The 24,557-nt window shown below is 41.1% G+C and overlaps 1 protein-coding gene across 2 annotated transcripts; it reads right to left on the reverse strand.

Moving 5' to 3' along the window:
- Nucleotides 1-12,107: 12,107 nt before the first annotated feature.
- Nucleotides 12,108-24,295, reverse strand: LOC121638555 (4-hydroxy-2-oxoglutarate aldolase, mitochondrial-like). Of its 2 annotated transcripts, XM_041983405.1 has the most exons (5): nucleotides 24,185-24,292; nucleotides 23,827-24,062; nucleotides 21,610-21,738; nucleotides 20,125-20,252; nucleotides 12,108-12,290 (listed from the first exon to the last, which is right to left on the reverse strand). In XM_041983405.1, the coding sequence occupies exons 2-5, from the start codon at nucleotides 24,023-24,025 to the stop codon at nucleotides 12,123-12,125; spliced, it is 624 nt and encodes a 207-aa protein (XP_041839339.1). In that variant the 5' UTR covers nucleotides 24,026-24,062; nucleotides 24,185-24,292; the 3' UTR covers nucleotides 12,108-12,122. The 2 variants fall into 2 exon arrangements, with proteins under 2 accessions (XP_041839339.1, XP_041839338.1); XM_041983404.1 differs by having other exon boundaries at nucleotides 23,827-24,295.
- Nucleotides 24,296-24,557: the final 262 nt, after the last annotated feature.

Consider the following 24,557-nt stretch of genomic DNA (forward strand, 5'->3'; position numbering starts at 1 on the left):
GGTAGTTCTATCTGGTAGTTTTGTGTGGTAATTCTTTTTGGAAGCTATGTCTGATATTTCTGTTTGATAGTTCGTTCTCGCAGTTCTGTGTGGTCGTTTTGTCTAGTAGTTCTTTCTGGTAGTCATGAGTGGGAGTTCTGTCTGGTAGTTTTGTGTTTTAGTTCTGTGTGGTAGATATGTTATGTAGTTCTTTCTAGTAGATCTGTTTGGTAGCTCTGTATAGTAGTTCTTTCTGATAGTTCTGCCTGGTAGTTCTGTGTGGTATTTTTTTCTGGTTGTTCTGTGTGGTACTTCTTTCTAGTTGTTCTGTGTGGTATTTCTGTGTAGTAGTTCAGTGTTGTAGTTATGTCTGGCAATTCCATGTGGTAGTTCCGTCTAGTTTTCCTGTGTGGTAGTGGTAGTTCTGTGTGGTAATTCTGTCTGGTAGTTCTGTATGGTAGTCCTTTGTAGTTTTTCATGTGTTAGTTCTGTGTGGTAGTTTTATCTCATTGTTCTATGTGGTAGTTCTCTCTAGTTGTTCTGTGTGGCAGTGCTGTATGGTATTTTTGTCTTGTTACTGAAAATGTCATTAAAGAGTGCATAGAGATTTGCTCATCTCAATGCACATGCCATTTAGAATTCTTATCTCTATGCACCTATCATTTAGAATGCTTGTCTACATACACCTGTCATTTAGAATGCTTTTTTCCATGCATGTCGTTTAGAATGATAATCTCTATGCATGTGTCATTTAGAATGCTCATCTCTATACATCTCTATGCACTTGTCATTTAGAATGCTTATCTCCATGCACCTATTTATAATCCCATGCAGTTGTTCGAGGGATTGAGCTTTTACAGCCTGAGGTGGGATATATTCTACTGTGAGGATAACAGATAAAATTATCTAAGTTTAATGGTTAGCAGCTCCAGGGCTGTTGCCCACAAGGAGTTAACCCGGCGCTGTCGGGAATGGAGAGGTCCAGCCATGATTCCGTAAAGACAAAAACACAACAGTTCCTCGTGTCCCATTTGTAATAAATCCGTGCGTGCAGGTCATCCAGTTTATTCTTCAGAGACTGAACGTTTGCAAGCAGGATGGTGGGAAGAGTAGGTCTGCTGTATCTCTGGTGATTTTGGCATAGCACTCCGGCTCGCTTTCCTCTCCACGTCTTCCTCTTATGGTGCCGACGTAAACAAAGGAGTCACGTGAGAACGTCTGCCGCGGAGTCCTCCAAAGTCGACTTAATGTCCACCCTAACTGAAGAATATAACTTCAAAAGTGTGCTGCGGTCATACTTGTAGAGTGGAGGTGCAGTGCAAGTGCAAAAGGTTAAAAAATCATTGTGAATAAAACAAAAAGAGCGAGTGGGCACAGAGCTCTCATCAGTGCAACCATCCTACGGCGCAGCTTGATGACTTGTCATTTAAAATGCTCATCTCTAAGCACCTGACATGTAGAATGCTCATCTCAATGCACCTGTCATTTAGAATGCTCATTTCAAATGCATAAGTCATTTAGAATGCTCATCTACTTTAAAATGTAGTTTAAAATGTTCATTTCAATGCACCTGTCCTTTAAATTGCTCATCTCTGTGGAAATGTAATTTAGAAATCTCACCTCTATGCACGTGTCAATTGGAATACTCATGTCAATGAACGTGTCATTTAGTATACTCATCTCTGTGGAAATGTCATTTAGAATCCTCATCTCTACGCACCTGTCATGCTAATCTCAATGCATGTGTCATTTAGGATGGTAATCTCTGTGGAAATGTCATTTAGAATGCTCATCTCTAAGCACATATCATTTAAAATGCTCATCTCCGAGAAAACCTCATTTAGAATTCTCATCTCTGTGAATATGTCATTTAGAATGCTTATTTCCGTGAAAATGTGAATTAGGATTCTCTGTGGAAATCTCATTTAGAATACTCATCTCAATGCACGTGTCATTTAGAATGCTTATCTCTGTGTAAATGTAATTTAGAATGTTTATCTCCGTGGAAATGTCATTTTCACCTCTATGCACGTGTCATTTATTTTTAGTGTCTACTAAACTTGGAAGTGTTATTTATTTTGTTTTACCATTATTGTAGCGGTTTGTATCGTTTATTGATGATTGCACAGTTTTATATTGTTTAAGGGATTGCACTTTCAAGACATTTCTTGCCCTGGACTTTTGCACTAACCTTGGAAGCGTTATTTTGTTTTATCATTTTGGTAACAGCGTTTAGTTTAGAGTGTTTCAGTGTGACTTTGTTTTGTTTGTTAATAAAGAGACAAGAAGTTGTACATTAGTTACAAAATGTGCGTAACTGAATTATGTCTCGGTAAGCATTTTGCCACGTGGGGGGGCAAAACTCCTGTTTTGCCTAGAGCACCTGCCGGCCTAGGCAGTATTTTGAGAATCATGTTGTTTGAGTTCTCAAGTGCTTTTAATACAATTCAGATACTCTGTTACATGTGAGAAGCTCCATAAATTCTGGGTGGATACCTACACAACCACCAAGATTTTTTATAAGACTATTTTTGAGACTGAAAGGTTGTGTGTCTGAAATGGTGGTCAGCAGCACTGGAGCACCAAAAGGGCCTGTACTCTCACCACTCTGATTACTCTGCAGCTGTGGGGAGTATCAGTAATGGACAAGAAGCCGAGTACAGAAAACTGAGGCTGTAAAACACAGCGTTATTAACAAGCTATCTCTTTTAATGAAGAAATAAAGCCTTGTTACTGACCGCTTTGAAGGTAACAGCTGTATCTCTCTGTTACCTGGGTTGACTTATCCAGACATTCAGGACCTGGACAAACAGTACATCAAAGCTGGTTATTACATTGATAATTCATCCCAGGGTTTTCCCTGCTCACATATGAAGGGTGGAGTTTGCAGTGTGTGACCAGTCACAGATATGCAGAAATCCTGCAGAGCAGCAGCATCAAGCAACCAAATATCTAACACTCGTAGTAAAGGCGGTGAAATAAAAAAAAAAAAAAAAATGGGGGGCTCATCATATATGTGAACAAACGTTGGTGTTGCCCAGGACATGTCTCAGTGAAAAAGGAACTGTGTTGCCATGACTTGGAACTTTTAGCCGTTAGTCTGGGGCCATATTACTTGCCGAGGGAGCTTAGTCACGTGATCGTGCTCTGTGTTTACATCCCGCCCAGCGCGGATGCATCAGCTGCCTGTGAGAAGATACACACAGTAACAGCAAGGCTGCAGACTAAGCATCCCGAGGCGTTTATGGTCTTATCTGGGGATTTTAATCATGCTTCCCTGGACTCTACGTTGGCCTCCTTCTACCAGGCTGTAGACTGTCGCACAAGGAACAACAGAACAATAGACCTGCTGTACTCCAATGTGAAGGATGCCTACAGAGCCACCCCCCTCCCCCTACTTGGAAAGTCTGACCACAACCTGGTATGCCTACAGCCACAGTACACCCCCATGGTCAAAAGGATGTCTAAAACCACACGCTCGATCAGGAAGTGGTCACCTGAGGCAGAGGATGCCCTGAGAGACTGCTTTGACATCACTGATTGGGATGTACTGCTGAGACAACATGGTGAGGACATAGAGGAGCAGACTCACTGTCTGACGGACTACATCAACTTCTCGCTGGACATAGTCTCCCCCAACAAGACTGTCCGTTGTTATCCAAATAACAAATCTTGGATAACACAAGATGTCAAAGCTGCCCTCAACAGGAAGAAGGTGGCTTTCATGAACCATGACAGGGAGGCAATGCAATTAGCACAGCGGGAGGTGAAACAATGCCTGAAGGTGGCGAGGGACACCTACAGAAGGAAGTTGGAGGATAAACTGAGTGAGAGCCGTATGAAGGAGGTCTGGGATGGTGTCAACACCATCACAGGCTTCAGATCAAAGGCCATAACAGCGGGGGGGACAGTGGAAGAAGCAAACAGGCTGAACATCTTCTTTAACTGCTTTGACCAGCCCACGCCCCCCCCTCCCCCACTGCAGTACACATCCTCCCTGACTTCATCCCCTGTCCAGCCCCCCTGTCAACCTTTACCCCTCCCCCCATCTCAACACCCTCCACACATAACAGCTGAACAGGTGAGGGGAGAATTGAGGACGCTCCACCCATGGAAAGCAGCAGGCCCTGACGGAGTGCCTCCTCGTCTGCTTAGGACCTGTGCTGATGAACTGGGGGAACCACTCCAGCATGTCTTCAACCACAGTCTACAGCTAGGGAAAGTGCCTACCCTGTGGAAAACATCCTGTATTGTTCCAGTTCCAAAGAAAAAACGTCCTGGTGAGCTGAACGATTACAGACCGGTGGCACTTACATCCCAGCTGATGAAGACAATGGAGCGGCTCATCTTCAATCTCCTCAAGCCCCAAGTGCAACAGGCCCAGGACCCCCTACAGTTTGCCTATCGCGCAGGTGTGGGTGTGGAGGATGCTATTCTCTACCTCCTACACCGTGTCCAAGTTCATCTGGATAAGGGGAGGGGCACAGTGAGGATCCTCTTCTTGGATTTTTCAAGTGCCTTCAACACAGTCCAGCCCCTGATGCTTCTGGACAAACTGAGGGAGATGCAGGTGGACCCCTGCTTGGTGTCCTGGATTGGTAACTACCTCACAGAGAGACCGCAGTACGTCAGGCTAAAGCGCATCACATCTGACACTGTTATTAGCAGCACAGAAGCACCCCAGGGGACCCCCTCCTCTTCACACTCTACACCTCAGACTTCAGTTACAACTCAGAGCTGTGTCACATCCAGAAGTTTGCAGATGACACAGCCATCGTGGGGTGTATCAGGGATGATGGAGAGGACGAGTACAGGAATCTGGTCAGTGACTTTGTCACCTGGAGTCAGATGAACCATCTCCAGCTTAACACCTCAAAGACTGAGGAGCTGGTTATTGACTTCAGGAAGTCCAGCCCACAACCACGTCCAGTGACCATCAGGGACGATAAGGTGGAGCTTGTAGACAACTACAGGTACCTCGGGTTGTGGCTGGATAACAAGCTGGACTGGACATGCTGTACAGATCACCTGTACAAGAAGGGCCAAAGCCGTCTGTACTTCCTGCGAAAACTGAGATCTTTTAACATCTGCAGGAAACTCCTGTGGATGTTCTATCAGTCTGTGGTAGCTAGTACGCTTTTTATGCTGTTGTCTGCTGGGGGGGTGACATGACAAAAAGGTGTGCTAACAGGCTGGAAAAACTCATCAGGCGGGCGGGCTCTGTGGTTGGCATGAAGCTGGACTCCCTGGTGACAGTGGCAGAGAGGAGAACACTAAAAAAACTACTGGCTATTGTGAATGATGCCAGTCACCCTCTGCACACTGTCATCAGTGCACAGAGAAGCCTGACCAGTAACAGGCTGCTCCTCCCCAAGAGTAGGACCAACCGGCTCAAAGACTCCTTTGTCCCCCGAGCCATCAAACTGTACAACTCTGCATTAGGCAGGAGGGGGAGAAGGAGGGGGGAGAGGGAGGTGTGCAGTCCGCCTGATACAACACATGCACAATAACCCACACAAACAGTTGCTATAACTTATACGTGCAATAGTGAACTGGGAATCTGTACCACCTCTACTGTGTGCAATGCTTGTTTATATTGTTTTATTTAACTTATCTTATTGTTATTATTGTTATATTTATTGCATTCTATTTGCCTCTATTTTGCTTTGTACTTGTATATATTGTGTCTTGTGCTTGTCCTGCTTTACTGTTGGTGTTGTATTGCTACTGGTACCCAAATTTCCCTGAGGGCTCTCTGAAGGGATTAATAAAGTATTTCTATTCTATTCTATATATATATATTGACCTACATTTATATATGTATGAATATATTTTCATATATTATATATATGGCTGCATGGTGGTGTGGTGGTTAGCACCACAGCAAGAAGGTCGCCGGTTCGAATCTTGGCTGGGGGAGGTTCGAACCTTGAGGGCGGCAGCCTTTCTGTGTGGAGTTTGCATGTTCTCCCCGTGTATGCGTGGGTTCCCTCCGGGTTCTCCGGCTTCCTCCCACCATCCAAAGACATGCATGATAGGTTAATTGGTTATTCTAAATTCTCCCTAGGAGAGAGTGTGTGTGTGTGAATGGTTGTTTGTCTATCTGTGTTGGCCCTGCGACAGACTTGCTTGCTCTTATCTTCTTCTGTGAAGGTGTCTCTGTCACTGTGCATCATTTTGTCCACTTCCTTCAGGAGCATAGTAACTGCAGCTTGCTTTGTGACTGTGTCAAAATAACGATCTTTGTACCTCAGGTCAAGGATAGTTGCCAAGTAGTAAAGCGGCTCGGAGAAAGCGCTTCCAAATCTCTCGTTTACAGCTTCCAGTAGAGTGGTCTTTGCTGTGCGGACTCCACTGTCGTTGTCAGCTGCCTTGCTCAACAAACGTTTTAGAGCCACAACAGAAGGAATCACATCCGCGGCAGTAGCCAATTGTGAACTTATTTCCATCGTTAACTGTTCAAATGGAGTGAGAAGCACAGTCATGTTTTCAACGAGGCTCCACTGGTGTGCGCTTAAACAGGCAGGGAGCTCGTGATCTGCTCTATACACACCAAGTGCACGCTTCTGATCCAGTAGACTTTTCATCATATAAAATGTACTCTTGCATCTGGTTGCTACATCTTGTTGTAGCACCTTGGTTTTCATGCCTAACTCTTGCTGTATGTCTCTCAGCCGAGAGGTGGCAAGTTGGAAGTGGCGAAAATGTCCGACTATTTTCCTTCCAATAGCCACACAGTCAGAAATGCTTCGCTGGCTTAAAACTCCATCATGCACTGCTAGCTGCAGAGTATGAGCCATGCAGCCCAGGCTTTTAACACCACACTCGTCCATGGCCTTCTGCATATTCCGTGCATTGTCACGAAGCACAACATGCACCTCGTCTTTCTTAATTTTCCACTGTGCAAAAATGCAGTCAAATGCACTAGCAATGGCAGCTCCCGTATGCGATCCTGAAAACTCTTGTGCATGCAAAACAGCTCTCTTCATTTCAAAGTTGTCATCAATCTACTGAGCCGTTAGGCTCAACATACTCATCTGACTGATGTCCGAACTCCATATATCCATAGTGAAACTAATGTCAGTCACACTGTCCAACAACTTGCTCATATGTTCTGGCCACCATTTCATGCAGAGCAGGAAGGCAAACATCTGAAAAATAGCGCCAGCTGGGAAGGATGTAGCGGGGTTCAATATGTTCAATCAACCGCTGAAATCCTTGGTCCTCCACTAAGGAAAATGGCTGGTCGTCGAGAGCAATCATTTCCATTATCTTGTTCGTGATTGACCTGGCTTTTGCGCTGTCCTTGGCAAATTTCTTGGTTTGGTCGAGTGCTTGCTGTATTGGGCTCCCAACTGTGGCTGCTGCTTTGGTTTTTGCCTGGTGGCTAACCTTAGAGGAGTTAGCTTCCCGCAATTGTTTGTGAGCTTCCGGATGGTGGTTTTTCAGATGACATATTAAATTTGTAGTATTGAATGATTTGACACGGCATCCTCCTTGCATCACTTCAACTTTTTGACTGCTTTTCGACTATCATTTGACACCGTGAAAAATGACCACACAGCTGACATCATTTCTAGTTTCCCCACAATGTAGTACTGCATCGCTGTTACATGTCCAACATGGTGGCAAGGCCAAATGCCCCTCCTCCTCCCGACACACGTACACAAACAGCAATTAGACGAAAATAAATATCAGCTGGCAATATCGGGCCAGTTTTGCTCATCGGACCGATACAGATATGTAAAAAAATGCCTAACATCGGCCGATACCGATATTAATGCCGATATATCGTGCATCCCTAATTTGAACCTTTTATTTTGAATGCTGTTTTTCACAGCATCATTTTATTGATCAACTTTCTTTTTCAAGTTCCTGCATTTTTTTAAATTGGGTTTTTATTCATTTGGTGTTAAGATCTAATGTGCTGTTCTGTCTGTGTGATTAAACCTGTGTGTGAACAAAGATGAAACAGCAAGCCAAACTCGTGTCTCACAAGCCAGGAATGCGAGTGTCTTGCTCTTTGTTTCCTTTTCTTTACTGGGTTGACAAGTCAAAACGAGAGTAAAACTGTAAAAACAACAGAAAATGAACTTAAACATACCATTCAGATTAGCTGGCTAACAGGTAGCTACATTTAGCCTAGCATTTTCTAACAGCACACATTTAGGACCAAATAAACCACACTATTTAACCTTTCATGTCTACAGCAAACATATTTGTAGCTAAAGAGAGACCAAACAGTACACTTACAGACATTGTTGTTGTTGGGAAAAAAGTAAAGAGGAATGAACTTCGAGGTCTTTCTCATATAATACAGCAAATAGCTAACAGGATACCATAAACTCTTGCAGGGTTACCGCAAAATCTTGCCGGATTAAAACAGTACTAGAAATGAGCCTTTACTTCTGTTAATAAACATTCTAGGGCATGAATAAGCCATATTGCAAACACATCACAAGAAAATAAGTTTAACATAACATTTATGGCTTTTTAATTATTTTAATCAGCCTGAGGACAGAACATCTAATATTAAGTAGATTTTGTGTTCATACGCCTGATTTGAGCTTTTAAATTAGTTCTGTAGAAGAATGAATTTTTTGGCATCTTGTCGTACGTGCAGTTTCATGTACAGGTCATATTTAAATGTCACATATTTTTTTCATCATGTCATATTTTACAAGGTTTTAGATGTTATATTGCAAGTGGATTTGCTTTAGCTATAGAATACAAATTAAACCAGGAGTGATAACAATTAAACCAAAAACAGTGTTAAGGTATGAATGGGCCCTGGACCGTTTTGTACTGGAAAAGTTGGGCCTCAGCATTAAAAAAATCTTAAGAACTCCTTTATGCTTCCTACTTCTGTCCCCTGATGACGCTTTGCTGCTTCGCTGTCCTCTCTGCTTGCATTTTCTGCCAATATTCTTATCTTTCTACTCAAGAAGTTTATGGGCAATGGCTCCAGGATTCTCATTAATCACTGAATGAAAGAATGAATGAACTTTTATTGTTATTTGTTTATTATTTCCAGTACAACCCATCCAAGAGTAGACAACAACAACGTATAAACATAAACATGGTCAGGCAAACAGAGGCAGCAGCCACAGGGCAGCACTCCATTTCCACAGATGGAAAAGATAACATGAGGGAGAGACGGGAGGGGAGAAAAAGAGGCATCTCTACACTGCATCTAATGGCAGAGTGCTGAGATACAAAATAAGCACACCTTAGTGCAAAAAAGCACATATTCAGACAGTCACTGGGACTGTATTTTGGCGGTAGATTTGGTTGGATCTTACTACTTTTTAAGACTTAAAATCTTGTCAGTGTCACAGCAGCGTGGCCTACAAATAGCAGAAGCCTTATCAACAGTTACGCATGAGCTAAAGCTAACTAGCCGCAAGATGCCTGCCCTCTCTACAGATGACCATCACAAACTTCTACAGAAGATCACCATGCTGGAAATAAAGATTCAATGGCTCAAGGTGAATATGGAAGTGAATGGTTTGTGTGGAAACAATACAATGTTTCCATTAATAACAATCAGCAGACAAAATCTTGCTAACACACAGCTAATTAGCACAAACATGGCTGGAAAGAAACTAAAGGACAGTGTACAAGGTAATAACTCTTTCAGTGATGGTCCTCCCTGGAATGCTTTGGTGCAAAGCTGAAGAGTAAATCATCTCACAGAGAAATGGGAGAACGAGTAACAGGCAGAGCACAGTTTGCTGAGATTGGCAACGCGACAGCTGGCCTGCTCTGCCATCCGGACCAAGCACCCCCTCAACCCCTCTCATGAGCAAGACACAGTCACGGCCAGTTGTCAAAAGGAAAAATAGGTTTCCTGAGGCTGGGCCTCTGACTCTGATTGTTGGTGACTTCAGTGTGAAAGATCTGTGTGGAAAGCATACCGAAAAGTAATGTGCTTTCCCAAGGATATGGTATCAGACTTGAGAAACAATGTCCTTCTGAACGTAAGAGTGAAGGTTTCATCAGAATGTGAACGGGTTCTTCATAAGATAAAAGCAGTTCTGCAGCTCATGAAAGGAGTTCTTTAGAACATAAATGGGTTTTGCAGAATATGAACGTTTTAGCAGAACATTAAGGGTTCTTCAGAATGTGAACATTTCTTCTGAATGTGAACAAATTCTTCAGAACATAAACGGTTCTTCAGAACATTAAAGGCCTCTCAAGACAGTGAATGTGTTCTTTAGAACATGCACAATTCTTCAGAATGTGAACGGGTTCTTAAGGAAATAAACAGGTTCTTCAGAACATTGACATTTCTTGAGCACATGAAAATGTTCTTCAGAACGTGAACAGGCTCTTCAGCTCGTGAACAGGTTCTTTACAATGTGAATGCTTCTTCAGAACGTGAACAGTTCTTCAGAAGATGAACAGGTTCTTAAGATCACGAATGGGTTCTTCAGAATGTGAACAATTCTTCTGAATGTAAATGGGTTCTTAAGACCATGAATGGGTTCTTCAGAACATGAATGTTTCTTCAGAACATGAAGGGTTCTTCAGAACATGAAGGGTTCTTCAGAACATGAAGGGTTCTTCAGAAAGTGAATGAGTTCGGCAGAACATTAACAGGTTGTTCAGAACATGAAAAGTGTTCTTTAGAACAATAACGCTCCTTCAGAACATGAATGGGTTCTTCAGAAAGTAAACAAGTTCTCTGGATCATGAACGGGTTCTTCAGAACAAGAACATTTCTTTAGAACAAGAATGTTCCTTCAGAATCTGATTTGGTTCTTCAGAACAGTAATTGGTTCTTCCACTTTATCCCGCTTATATATGAAGATTGACTATTTTCAAGTCCTACATTTAGAATTTTATATTATTGTGTGTCCAAAAACAAAATTATTAATGGCTGTATTTTAAAATCCAAATATGGCTCTCTCTCAGTGAGAGAAGCTGATTTTCATGTCACAGTGGTGACCAGAATCCACCAAAAACCACTTTATCCTCCAAACAGGCTTCATATGCCTGAGGTGTCCATTCTCCTCAATTTCAGCGTCACAGACAGCTGCCTCTAGTTTTCATGTGTGTTTCATTTGTTTATGTGTGTGTGTGTGTGTGTGTGTGTGTGTGTGTGTGTGTGTGTGTGTGGGTGTGTGTGTGTGTGTGTGTGTGTGTGTGTGTGTGTGTGTGTACTCACGTGACTGCATGGCTATGTTTGATTGGTGAAAGCGCGAAGCACAACGACTCAGCAAAAAGGTGTGTTTGAAAAAAAATAAGTGTTTGAGGCTGCAACAACACTAAACTTTGATAACAGGTTAGAAACCACAAAATATAGTCTGATGTGCAAGTTTGAGACCCATGTCTTAAATCCTAATGTTCACAAAACCAAACTGAAAGTGTATTTTAGGTTTAAGTATTAAGTTTAGATATGACTACTTGTTGAAGGGGATCAATGACGTGTTTGCTGATTGTTATCATGGTTTTATTCTCTGTCAAACTCATTTCTCTTCTCTTAGATTTGTAATTCACTCACATTTCTGACAATGGGAATCCATTTTCTAAGGGTCCCTAGATGTCCCTAGACACCAAAAACATGAAGAACCTTATTATTGTGGAGAAATTCCTCATTTACTTTGAGTCTTTTTAGGAGTTTTTTCTTTCTTTTAAATATAAACGGGGCTGAAGGGGTTAAGTGAGTTCAGCAGATCACTCTCTGACACCAAGCAAGGATTTCAAACTCCCATCCTCAACGACCAGTGCTCTGCAGGTTTTGAATGGTTCTCCTGCTTTAATACACCTGGTTCAAATAAGGTGAACCCAACATTTGGTTATTAAATTTTAGTTAAGTTGCGTTGTTAAATACAAATATTTGTATAAGGTGTTTGGGACGGTGGACCTCGAGGACCAGAGTTTAACTTCATCATATGTCAGTGACATCATCATAATAACCATCACTGCACTGGTTGGAATCTTTGCCAGTGAGCAAGAGCAAGCAGAGAAAATCCAGAAGCACAGCAACTGTGAGTTTGCAGAAACTCAGAGCACAAAGAGAGTTAGATTCATTGCTTGACAGTAAAAACAGGTTGAAGGTGAAGCAGAACATATTCAGACACCAGTGGAGACTTTTTGAGTCTGAGGTCAGAGTTTAGGGAAAACAAGGAAGGATGCCCTCAAATCCATAAACTGAGAAATATCCTGCTTACATCTCCTCCGCTGTCCTTCAGGCCCAGGATGTTTGGGTGCTGGGAAAGAGCGACCACAACGTCCAGCGGCAGCTCCAGACCCGTGTTGGCCGGGACGCTGTACAGAACCACCGGCACTGGGCTGCTGTCTGCCACCTGCAACATGAAAATTTAGTTTATTCTTTTGCTGTAACAATATTTATTGGTAACAAATCTGATAATGTTGGAAAGTCTGTTCATTTCCTTGTTAAATGGAGCCACATTTGTAAGGAAAATGCATTTGAGGGATGAGCAGCAGAGGTGAGAATGTTGGTTGTTATTCTCTGATTTCATCATCCTGAAAACTGGTTTAAGTTTTTTTAGGTTGAATTTTCTACTAGCTGCAGCCTCTCGGCTGTTATTGTGATGAAAATATTGTATAACTGTAGCTCAGAGGTTGTTCTTCCATCAATTATTTTTAATCAATCAATTAAATTGATTACATTTACAATGCAATTTACAATATTTACAACAACCCTAGTCGATAAAAGTGCTGAACAGGGATGAAAAAACAACAGCCATAAGGCTACAGTGTAGGGCCCCAGCCAACCAGACAAGTGCAATTACCGCAGCAACAACCCCCAGAACGAGCAGGTAAAACCCCAGTGTGGAGGATCCCCATGAGGAAAACACTGGAGTTAAAACGAAGATTAAATAACCTTAAGAAACAATAAGAACAGCTAAGAATGAATGAATGAATGAATGAATGAATGAATGAATGAATGAATAAAAAGTAATATAGTTGAGTAAAATGAAAAGAAATTAATGTGAAATAAAATTATGTAAAATAAGATCAAATAAAATTTAGTTAAAAGCTAAGCTAAAAAGTTAGGTTTTAAGCTTCTTTTTATCAACAGTTTCTGCAGCCAGAGGTTCTCTGGCAGGCTGTTCCACAGTCTAGGGCTGGAACAACGGAAAGAGGCCTCGCCGTATGGCTTGGTCCTCACCCTTGGAACAATTAAGAGACCGGTACCAGAGGACCTCAGGGACTCTGAGGTTTCAGAATTTAAAGTAAGGTCTGATAGATAAGAGGGCCAAAGACCCTACTAAAAATCAATCCTGAAACGCACGGGAAGCATAACTCCAGGGCAGAGAGTTCCAGAGTTTCAGCCACTGTAAAGGTACGATCACCTTACTCTTTGCACCTGGACCTCTAGTCTTTACAGGGCTCTGCTGGGCTGGTGAGGGATCAGCATGTCACATAGATAAAGAGGTGCAAGTTTGTGGATGGAACAAAAAGCAAACAGTAGCATTTTGGACTAAATTCTGATATGACAGGAGTTATGTGGTCATCTTTATGACATCACCAAAAAAGATGAATTCAGTCTTTGACTCATTCAGACAAAGGAAGCTCTGTGACAGTCACTGCTTAATGTCATGCAGACACATTTGGATGAACTGTGTGTCTGGGTAGTTCTGGTCAACCGGCAGATAGATTTGTAGATCGTCTGCATACAGATGGAATGAGACATTATGACGGGATATAACAGAACCTACGGGTTTTATTTAACCATTATTTATAAAGGTAGTCCCACTAAGACTCACAGTCTCATTTACATGAGAGAGCTGTTTGGACAAAATAAACAACATTTACGAAAACATCTATGACTGGAACAATGGGGATGGGAATAAAACATGCACACCAATGTCCACCCACACAGAACTGTGGGATTGATCCGCCGTGTTTGGGGAACCAGCGTTATGTTTACAGCAGTTCAGCTGTGGCCGTTTCTCTTTTTCATCTATTTGTATTCAGAATTTCTGATGAGTAATTTATCTTTTCATTTTTCTATGAGTCATGTCCTCAGCTGCAGCAGCAGCTCTAAAAACGGAACGGAGCATCAGATTTTCATCCTGCTTTCCAATCTTGGAGGCAGCGCAGCAATGAACACGTCCCCGAGACCAATAAACACATCCCAGAGACCAGTGGACACATCCCGGAGACCAGTGGACACTAGGGCTCCTTGATTATGGGAAAAATGATAATCAAGATTATTTTGATTGCAATTGAGAACTCGATTATTTAACACAATTAGAGAAAATTGTGTGACATTTGAAGCCTTGTCTGTGGTAATACAGACTAGTTTCTTTGCACCGGGTCCTCGTAGCTATTTGTCTCTGAACAGCAGCTATGTTCTGCCCGGAGTGATCTGAAAAAAATGAGTCTGGAGACATTTTTTTTTCACATTGAAATCTGCATCAATAAAATGTTGCACGACATTTATATAAGGCTCTAGCAGTGGCGAAACATTAGGCTGTAGCCACATCGTCCACCTCATCATCCAGGGCAGGGAGAGACACTCAACTAAGATGGAGATGAGATGGCAGTGATACCGTTTGTCCAAAGTGTTCATGAGTTTCTTAAATCCCGGATTGTTCACTGTGTTAATTGAGAAAAAAGTTCTGTTTGTTTATAACGTTTGTTTCTCTGTGTCTTTGTAAGCTGGTGGATTATTTAGTCGCGACTTACAAAAATGGAACATTTTTCTGTTTTCTTGTGTCGCTCCACCGTGTGCACATCTGCTTGAACAAGCACAACATTTCACATACAAGAATGTCACCTGTCATTTGGCTGGAGGAGGGCAGCAATTTTTGCCTCATCACGTAAGTTCCATAGGAAATGATGGAGAAGGAGTACCAATACATCCCAAAGAACCAGTGGACACATCCCAAAAAACCAGTGGACACGTCACCGAAGAACCAGCGGTCCAAGAATGGAGCCCTGAAGAACTCCATACATTAAAGGAGCAGAAGAGGACTCTGCAGCTCCAATCTGGACACTAAAACTCAAATCGGTTAAATAGGATCTCAGCATTTATAAAGCTCCACCCCGAATGCCAACCCAGTTCTCTGGGCGAGACAAAAGGATCTGATGGTCCACTATGTGGAAGGCTGCTGTGAGGTTCAACAGTACCAAAACCACACAGTGACCCAAATCTGTGGTCATAAAAACATAATTAAAAACCCTCAAAAGTTCAGACTCCATACTGTGCAGTGTTTTAAAACCAGACAAACAATTCAAGGACATTGTTTTTCTCCAGGAAAGACTGCAGCTGGGAATACACAACTTTCTTCAAAACTTTAGAGATGAAAGGAGATCATCCTGAAGTTTGATAGGATGATAGAAAGAGTCCAGGACGGGCTTCTTAATTAGTGGTGTACCACTGCTTGTTTAAAACTTTCAGGTAAACGCCCATTAGTTAAGCTGCCATTAATGATATGGAGCATAGGAAGCTAAAGTGGGGAAGACCTTCTTAAAAGGACGAGGTGGAATAGGATCACTGGGAAATCCAGCAGGCTTCATGTGTCTTACTAGATCCTCCAGAAACTGCAGAGTAACAGGCTCAAACATGGAAAACAGCAGAAGAAGGAGTAATAAGGGCCCTAATATTCACAACTAAATTCACAACTAAAAGTTCTTGAAAAAGTTCTTAAAATCTTCACACATTTTAGTCGAGCTCTCTCGGCAGGTTGTTCGTGGTGCACAAAGAGAAATAATGACATTAAAGAGAATGCGGGGGTTATGTGTATTAGAAGCAATGACGTCAGAAAAATACTTTGCTTTGGCAGCTTTCACAGATCTTTGGTAAGATTGCCAGCTATCTCTTAGATTCTTAGCACCTGTAACCTACCATTTATCCATTTACACTCAGCTCTCCTGCACATACACCTGGCAGCGTGTGTAATGTCATTTAGCCAGGGCTCATGCCCGGGTCTGAGACATCTTGTCTTCAATGGAGCCACTATGTCCAGCGTAAGAAGGGAAGTGAAAAGGGATCATGTCAACGTTGAAAGCAAAACAAGACACAGAATTATGACAAAAAACAGCAGAGAACTTAGCAGCAGTGGAGGGGTTAATAACCCAAGAGTGCCGCACCGGATTCAATAACATGACAGGACAGTGGTATTTCAAAAACAACAGGCATATGATCTGAAAACACAGCATCACAAACTTCCAAGTTCAACACATCAAAACCATGTGATAAAACAAGATTAAGACTATGTCTGCACTCTTAAATGGGACCCGACACGTTCTGAGAAAGATTAAAACTATCAAGTTATTTAAAAAGTCTTTGCTCAACGGTTTTTCCAGACAGCACACATGGATGTTAAAATCTCCTAGGATTAAAATTCTGTCATATTTAGGCATTATATCGGCAAAAAGCTCTCCAAAATCATGGATAAGTCTTTGCAGTACTTGGGTGGCCTGTAAATGACAGCGCACACCATCCGAGGGATTGAGCACAGCTCAAATAAATTCACTTCAAAAGCAGAGGAAAGAGATGGCGGTGTGACCTGTTTTCAGTTCAGTTTATTTCAGACCGGTCACTTCTTTACCAATCAACTTACATAGCCATCTAGCAGTATATTTATACCAATCAACATGTCTGAAAAGGGGTAGGAAGAAGTAAAACGTATTTACTCCTACCCCTCCCCCAAAATTCATAGTTACCTTATACAATCTTATGTTTTTAGAAGGGAGAAATTATACTTGTGTACATTTATACATAAATACATACCCATACACCCATATATACATATATGTACCCACACCTACATGTATATAATATATATACATATACACATAAGTACATCCACACTTCCACACAATACCTACACCCACACTGTATCATATCAAGAAAATTATAGTCTTACTGTAGTCATTTCCAGCCCAAACCACAATTACCCAGAATGCCACATCAAGACCCGAACCTAATAACTCCAATACAGCCATGCTGCTGTGGCGTGTCCTTATACACACACTCATCCAAATTCTTACAATCATATTCCTAATTACTTCTATATATCTGTCAGTTTATGCCATCTAAATTACTTCAATTCACCTCAAGTTGTCCCCTTATACTTGGGTAAGGGTTATACATAAAAAATTTTTGTAAATTATCTGGTAATTTTTTATTCCTAGCCTTATACATTAACTGCGCTGATTGAAACTCTACCATATCTGGACGTTTTAATAAACAGGCGTTTATAAATAGCTCATTAGTGTAAACTCCACTTTATGAACCATCTTAATGGCTCTTTTCTGAAGAGTGCACAACTGTCGGAGTGAGGATTTGTAAGTGTTGCCCCAGACTTCCACACAATGATTCAAGAATGGTAATAAAAGTGAGTAATATAAAATATGTAATGCTTTAATATTCAAAACATATTTACCTTTACTAAGTACTGAAACAGTTTTGTTTAGTTTGGCTTGAACATGGTGTATGTGTGGTTTCCAGCAGATCTTTTGGTCGATTATCACCCCCAGAAACTTCATTTCTTTCACGCTTTCTACATTTACACCTTCTATCACAATCTTGACTTCACTGCTCCTCCTATGACTTCCAAACAATATACATTTTGTTTTGTCTAAATTCAAGGAGGATTTATTAATATCAAACCACATTTTCAATTCTGAGGTGATTTCCTCCATGAGCTGCTGCAAGTTCTCCCCTGAGCAGAAAATACTAGTATCATCAGCAAACAAAATAAACTGTAGCTTCCTTGAGATTTTACAAACATCATTTATATAGAATAGCAAGTGCTGGTCCCAGTACCAACCCCTGAAGGCCACTACGAACCATGTCCAAGCATGAAGACTGAAGGGCTCCTATTTTTACAAATTGTTGCCTATTTCCCAAATAACTTTTCATCCATTGTAAAGCAACTCCCCTAATTCCATAACATTCCAGCTTTTCTTTTTATCAACAGCACTAGTGATTTCTTCTACTAGTTCTAAAACTGCTAATGATGTGGATCTATGTGATCTGAACCCATATTGACTTTCAGAAAGAAGATTATATTTACTAATAAATCTTTGACCAAATATTTTTTCTAATATTTTGGAAAATTGAGGGAGTAAAGAGACAGGCCTATAATTAGTAAAAAGGTATCTGTCTCCAGCTTTATACAGTGGTATGATTTTTGCAGTTTTCATTTGTTTTGGAAATTTACCAGTTGGGAAGGATCGATTCCAGAGATATGTCAACTGCTTTACAATTGCTTCAATAACCTTTTTATCTATCGACATATCTATGCCATTGTAATCAGTTGATGTTTTACTTTTGCACTTATTGACAATATCTACGATCTTTTTCTCCCCCGCTGCAGTTAGATACACTGAGTCTAAGTTTCTACTTATTAATATTTTATTCTTTCCATCAACTAAATCATGTTCAGTGATTTTATTTGCCAATTTTGGCCCAACCTCCACAAAATATTTATTAAAGCTATTAACCACCTCATTAATACCCTTTATACATACACTATCATCCTTAAAATATTGAGGGTAACTACTTTGACCAGACATTTTTCCAATGACATTGTTCAATATATTCCAAATACCTCTAGTGTTATTATTCTTATTTAATACTTTACTATAATATTCCTACTATAATATTCCTGTTTTGAATTTTTATATATTTTTTATATATATTTTCAGTTTCTTCTGTTCTGTGCTTTATGAATCTTTTATATAGATTTTTTTTTTTTTTTTACTGGCATTTTGCAGTCCCTTCATGATCCAAAGTGTGTTTAAGTATTTCTTTCTTCCTGTATATCGGGCAGTATCTATTGTATAATCTTTGGAAGGCGTTTAGAAAAGTTTCATACGCTTTATCAATATTTTCTTCCCCTAATACTGCCTCCCACTTCTGTCTGAACAACTCTTCTTTAAATGTATTGATTGTTTCTTCCGACTTTATTCTTCTAAACCACTGTCCCATTTCCTGTTTCTCATTCTTGTAACAACTATCATAAATAACAAAAACTGCTAAATGATCAATGATGTCATTTAGGGCTGCAACGATTAGTCGACGTTGTCGACAATAGTCGACAATGAAAATAGTCGACAACGAATTTAGCCGTCGACTACTGTCGGCAAAAAAACAAAACAAAAAAAAAAAACAACAACTACAGAGTGAGACATCGTCTTCTAATCCTATCTCTGCTGAGAGTTGCACAATGCACATGCGCAAAGAGGGGGAAAAAACTACAGAGTGACACATTGTCTCTTTTTTTTTAATCTCTGCTGAGAGTTGCACATGCGCAATAAAGTCCACCAGTGGAAAAATATGGCGGCTGACTAGGGAGCAAAACGGCAGCAGAGGACGTCAAAAGTCTGGGCTAACTTTACGTTAAACTTATAAAATAAATTAAATGCATGCGAGATTTGTCAAGCAGACCTTGCGTACCACGGAAGTACGTCTGCAATGCTCGAACATTTAAAGAGGAGGCACGGCAGACTTTCATAACAACCTCATTCAAGATTTCAAAGCTGAAGGGGGGGGGCAGAAGGTTTCTTGTCCATCCTGACTAACATAAGCCAAGACTCTGAATGTTGGCTGCAGGTTTAAGAGAGTTTGGCGATCATACACCAGCACAGAGTCAGCTTTTGCAAATATGATGGACAAAACTACTATTAGCACAATCAAGTTTGGAGAATCAGGGAGCAGGCCACACACACTGGCGCCATCTTGACATCCACAGACAAGTGGACACGTCCCAAAGAACCAGCGGACACGTCCCAGACAGCAGCCGATAGGTTGGAGACTCGCAGGTTTTATTCCATCTGTTTTTAAAATGGCTGCATGAACATTTAATGATCAGTAGTTTATAAATCCATGACAGGTGTAGGAACTTCCACCAAACACCAGGTAAACACCGACATCTGAGACTGAAACCAGCGCAAACACCTGAACTTCATTCATTGTTCAGCAGCTTGTGAGGATCTAACTTTTTAATAATTAGTGTTTCTGCATCGTAACAACGACTCACTTCTCCTGTCAGCTGATCGCGGTGAGGATGTTTCTCTCTGGTGTGTTTTCATCACTGTTTTCTAGGAAAAAACCTGAACGTGTAGACAAACAGTAGCTGGGTGCTCCTGAGATGGCGGACAAAACCCTGGTGACGTCACAAGTAGATCATGTGTTTCTGTGAATGAACAGCTGACCTTCGTGAAGTGAGCAATCAGAGCACGGCTGTCCATCTTCCCCTTGTAGAAGCAGGGGGTGACCACCAGGACGGCGTCTGCTCCGGCTGCCACCATCTTCTCAGTGAGCTGGACGGTGGCTCTGGTGGCTAAAGAGGAGAAGCAGCTTTACTGGGTTTTATTACAACTTCTGTCTCATATCCATCAGGATTCACTTCTTTATCTTCTTTTTATCCTTTTATTCCTTCATCTCAGCAGTTTTACTCTGTCAAGTGGCTTCACAAAAACAGCATCAAGGCCGAGGAGGCAAAACCATTTTATGCAAATGTCCCTGAAATACACAGAGAATCTGTACTGTGTTTATGTGAAATAACTGATTAACCCACAAGTTTTTCATTGATCAGTGGAAAAAGAAGAGGGAAGATGGAGCAAGTCATCTCTGAACACTGACTGTGGAAGTACATTTATTATGTGATGGCTTTATGATCATCTGATCTGAAACCTGGAACAGAAACACGCCGGGAATCATTTTCAAGCTCATAAATATTTAAATCAAATCAAATCAAACTTTATTTATATAGCACCTTTCATACATAAAAATAGCAACTCAAGGTGCTTTACAGAGAGTAAAATCCCCCAGAACCCCAACCCAATAGCAGCAAGCCCACCCCCCACCCCTTCCAATCAAACACACACACATCACAGAGGGTAAAAGCAAGTTAAAAGGACCAAGGAAACGCTGTCGTAAATTCTGGGGTCTAGTGGTGTGGGGAAACACTGAGATAAAACACTGTAAAACCAAATCTAAAACAATCTAAAAACCAACCCTGGATATAAAAGTAATAGTAATATTGCTAAGACCCATAAAATAAGAGAACCCGTGAAATAAGAGAATACAAAATGATAAAACAAATACATAAATGACAAATAAATAGAAGCTGAATACAGCCTGTGTGTTAAGAATAAAGAAATGAATAAATACAATAGTAATAATAAAAGTAATGATTAAAATGCTAAACTAAAAAGGTGGGTCTTGAGTCTGTTTTTAAAAATATCCCCTCACGTCCTCAGGCAGGCTGTTCCACATACGAGGGCCGTAGAAATAAAAGGAGGACTCGCCGTGGGTTTTTCTTTTTACTCTGGGAACAGTTAAAAGGCCAGTACCAGAGGACCTGAGGGGTCTCGTGGGCTCATAAGATAAAAGCAAATCAGATAAATAATGTGGGCTAAGACCATTAAGAGACTTAAAAAACAATAAAAGAATCTTATTTAAATACTTCTGATTTCATATAAATGTTTGTGAAGCTAGAAATCTGATGAAAGTTGTACCAGAGAAAATCAAATAATCTGTTTGCGTCATCTAAAAATCAGTTCGTTGATTTAACAGTATGAACATTTGCTGATGTCCAGCCAACAGATTCTGATCCAGCATGAAGATCAATATTTTACACACAAACACACCTGCTCATTGCCCTGTTCTTCCACACGTCACACACTCGTACCTACATTCACATCCCGATCCAGCAATCAGCAGTTTTCCAGCCGGCAGGAATCGTCTGACCGTCCTCACTACCTCCACTCGCTCCTCTTCGTTCAGGTACGGATACTCACCGTTGGACCCCTGAACCACTAGACCTGCAACACCAGACATCATCTCTGAGGCTTGTGCTTCTGTGATGGCCTTTTTATAGCCCGTCTTGTTGTATTACAGCATAATACGGCTCAACTTCCATGGAGAGAAAGTAATTTATAAACTGTGTAAACCATTTTGTGTAGAGCTGTGGGTACTTGCAATATATATACATATATGTGCATATATATATACATACATATATATACATATATACACATATACATATATACACATACATTTTATATATATATATATATATATATACACACAACATTTCATCCGTCGTCATAAATATTTGATTTTATAAATATAAAGAAATATTAACTGTTGCTGTTTAAAGAGAAACTGCTGCTAAACCTGTTTATGTATTTAGTGCAGGGATCTGCAACCTTTCCAATCCAAAGAGCCATTTTTCCCTCAGCCAGCTAAATAAAACTTTAAAACTTTAGAGCTGCAAATGTAACGAGTCTTTTCAAAAAGGTAACTTAATGTGTATTTTTTAATGAAGAGCCACCATAGGATATTTATTTATGAAGAACCGCATTTTTATTTCCATTCTTAGGTTTTAAAATGAAGAAAAACATAAAACCTTTATAAAGCCGAGAGCGGCCGTTGTCGGCCATTATTGTTTTGTAATCATCATCTCGAGATAACGAGGACTGTTGTCTCATGATAACTGGATAATTTATCTCGTTATCTCAAGAAGACAAAGTTTGTTTTCTCAACATAACGAGATGATTTAGATGGGCTCAAACGTAAGTGTGTGATACCTGATTTCAATGATCAAAACTGACTCCATGACAGTTGATGGGAGGGGCTACAGTCATGGTGTAGGTGTGTAACTATGTGAATGACTGGTAAAAAGTGACAGTCAGACATGTCGCAATTTCAGCCTTTGTTGGATTTGACAGAAGTAAAATCGGATGTATTGACCAGTGATAGATGTTGCTCGATCTGACATCCATTGCTGTACTGAGACATCCCAGTACAGAACAGCTCTGTTCCCCTGCGAACACTGACAGCCCTGCACAGCTCCTTCAGAGACAGACTGCTGCATCCAAAGCATGAAGGAGCACTTGCAGGAGGTCGGTGATTCTCCCAGTAGAGCACAAACCCACAATAAAATGCAATATAATGTATTAATGTACATACTTAATATAGCTTATTTTTTTACAATTCTTAACAACAAGTAGGTTTCTGGGGCGGAACCTGTGTGGAATTTGCATGTTCTCTCCATGTATGCATGGGTTCTTTCCCGGCTTCCTCCCACAGGCCAAAGGCATGCATGTTAGGCTGATTTGAGTCTAAATTCTTGCCAGGAGTGAGTCTAACTGAATGTTTGTCTCTCTGTGTTGGTTCTGTGATGGACCAGAAGTACGTTTATCCTCTCAAGATAACGAGATAAATTATCCCATTATAACCAGAAAAAGGCGTTAAAAAAACATGCAAGCCCAGCCGCTCTCTGCTTCTGTACAAATTACAAAAAATCCACAAACATTAATATTTTACTCAATTTTTTGTTCTTCAGCATCACAAATAGAATTTTGTCTTCAAAGTGCTCCAACGCAGACAAACGATTAAATATGTGTGCACAAATCCCCTTTCACGCTTCTGGGAGCCTCACGTGGTGTCTACATGGTAAGTTTAAGTGCTGGTGGAAAACTGGATCATGTGAATTTCCTCTACCGTTATTTAAAAGTGGGAAGGAGGCTTTCAAGAAATAAATATTTTCTATTTCATTCCAACATAGCCTTTTACTCCAATGTTGCTACAGTGCAGATACACCAGATGAAGTCCGTGGAGCATCAGATGTTTCTGATACCAGCCGATACTACTGTAAATCAAACTTGTAGTCCCGGTAAACGGCCAGAAGAGGGCGACAAACCATCACCAGAACCGGAACCTACGTGTTGAACTTTGCTTCTACTGTCTGCTCCTCAAATAAATAACTTAATTCAGATCAGAAAAATCTGACCATTTATCTCAGCCCTAACTTCTGAGTGAAACCGGTATCGTTACTTTAATAAGTGGTCAATTCTGGACGACACTGCTACAAACCTAGAGTTCGGTTCGTGAACTATAGGCCTGACCTTTAAACGGTATCTTGGCATATTTCTGCAGGTTTTCCTCCAGTTTCTTGTAGTCCACGTCCTCCGTGGCGGTGAACGGAGTGGCGATGGGCGGATAAATTCCGCTCAGGTCCATCCGGACAGCTGCCGTGTGGTTCCGGGTCCAAACCCAGGATCTGACCCGAGCGGCTGTGCAGAGAGAAGTACGGACCCACTGCATGGTGAGACGGTGTGTGTGCTGCAGGTCTCTGCAGCTGCTGCAAACACACTCCAGTTAATCACTAACCAGCTGCTTCAGAGATTACACTCGGTCATTGAGACCGTCCGGACTGGACCACACGGACCGGGACTTCAGCTGGGCCCGTTAGACCTGGCTTACCTACAACTGTATCGTCAACTCTCAAAAGGAAGAAACTTTTATTCCTGCTTGTTGTTTGAAACCACCATCAGCGCGCGCCTTGTCACTCGCCACGCAGCACGAACAGGAAGCCCCGCCCACTGAACGACCAGGGTTCATCCAGTCCAAACAGGTCTGATGCAGGTTTACTGGTGTCAGCTTCAGTTAGAAAATTTAAATTTCAGGCTTCAAATCATTAAACTTATTGATTTAAACATTTAATGTTCATCTTATTCACAACCGGGTTTATTATTCCAGAAGGGACAAACTACCAGAGACAATAAATGACCAGAAGATACAAATTGCCAGACAGCAAACTACCAGAATAAACTCATTTCCAGAGACACCAAACTGA

The sequence above is a fragment of the Melanotaenia boesemani genome, chromosome 4 (assembly GCF_017639745.1).
Source record: "Melanotaenia boesemani isolate fMelBoe1 chromosome 4, fMelBoe1.pri, whole genome shotgun sequence".
Classification (NCBI taxonomy): Eukaryota; Metazoa; Chordata; class Actinopteri; order Atheriniformes; family Melanotaeniidae; genus Melanotaenia; species Melanotaenia boesemani.

Bases quoted from the DNA above. Each gene is read 5' to 3' on its own strand.
- LOC121638555 (XM_041983404.1), bottom strand. From the start codon at position 24,025: ATGCAGTGGGTCCGTACTTCTCTCTGCACAGCCGCTCGGGTCAGATCC. The intron at 21,739-23,826 runs GTCAGGCCTATA...CTGGTGTTGCAG, and splicing joins TGCCAAGATACCGTTTAAAG to GTCTAGTGGTTCAGGGGTCC. The intron at 12,291-20,124 runs GTCAGCTGTTCA...TTCATGTTGCAG, and splicing joins TGATTGCTCACTTCACGAAG to GTGGCAGACAGCAGCCCAGT.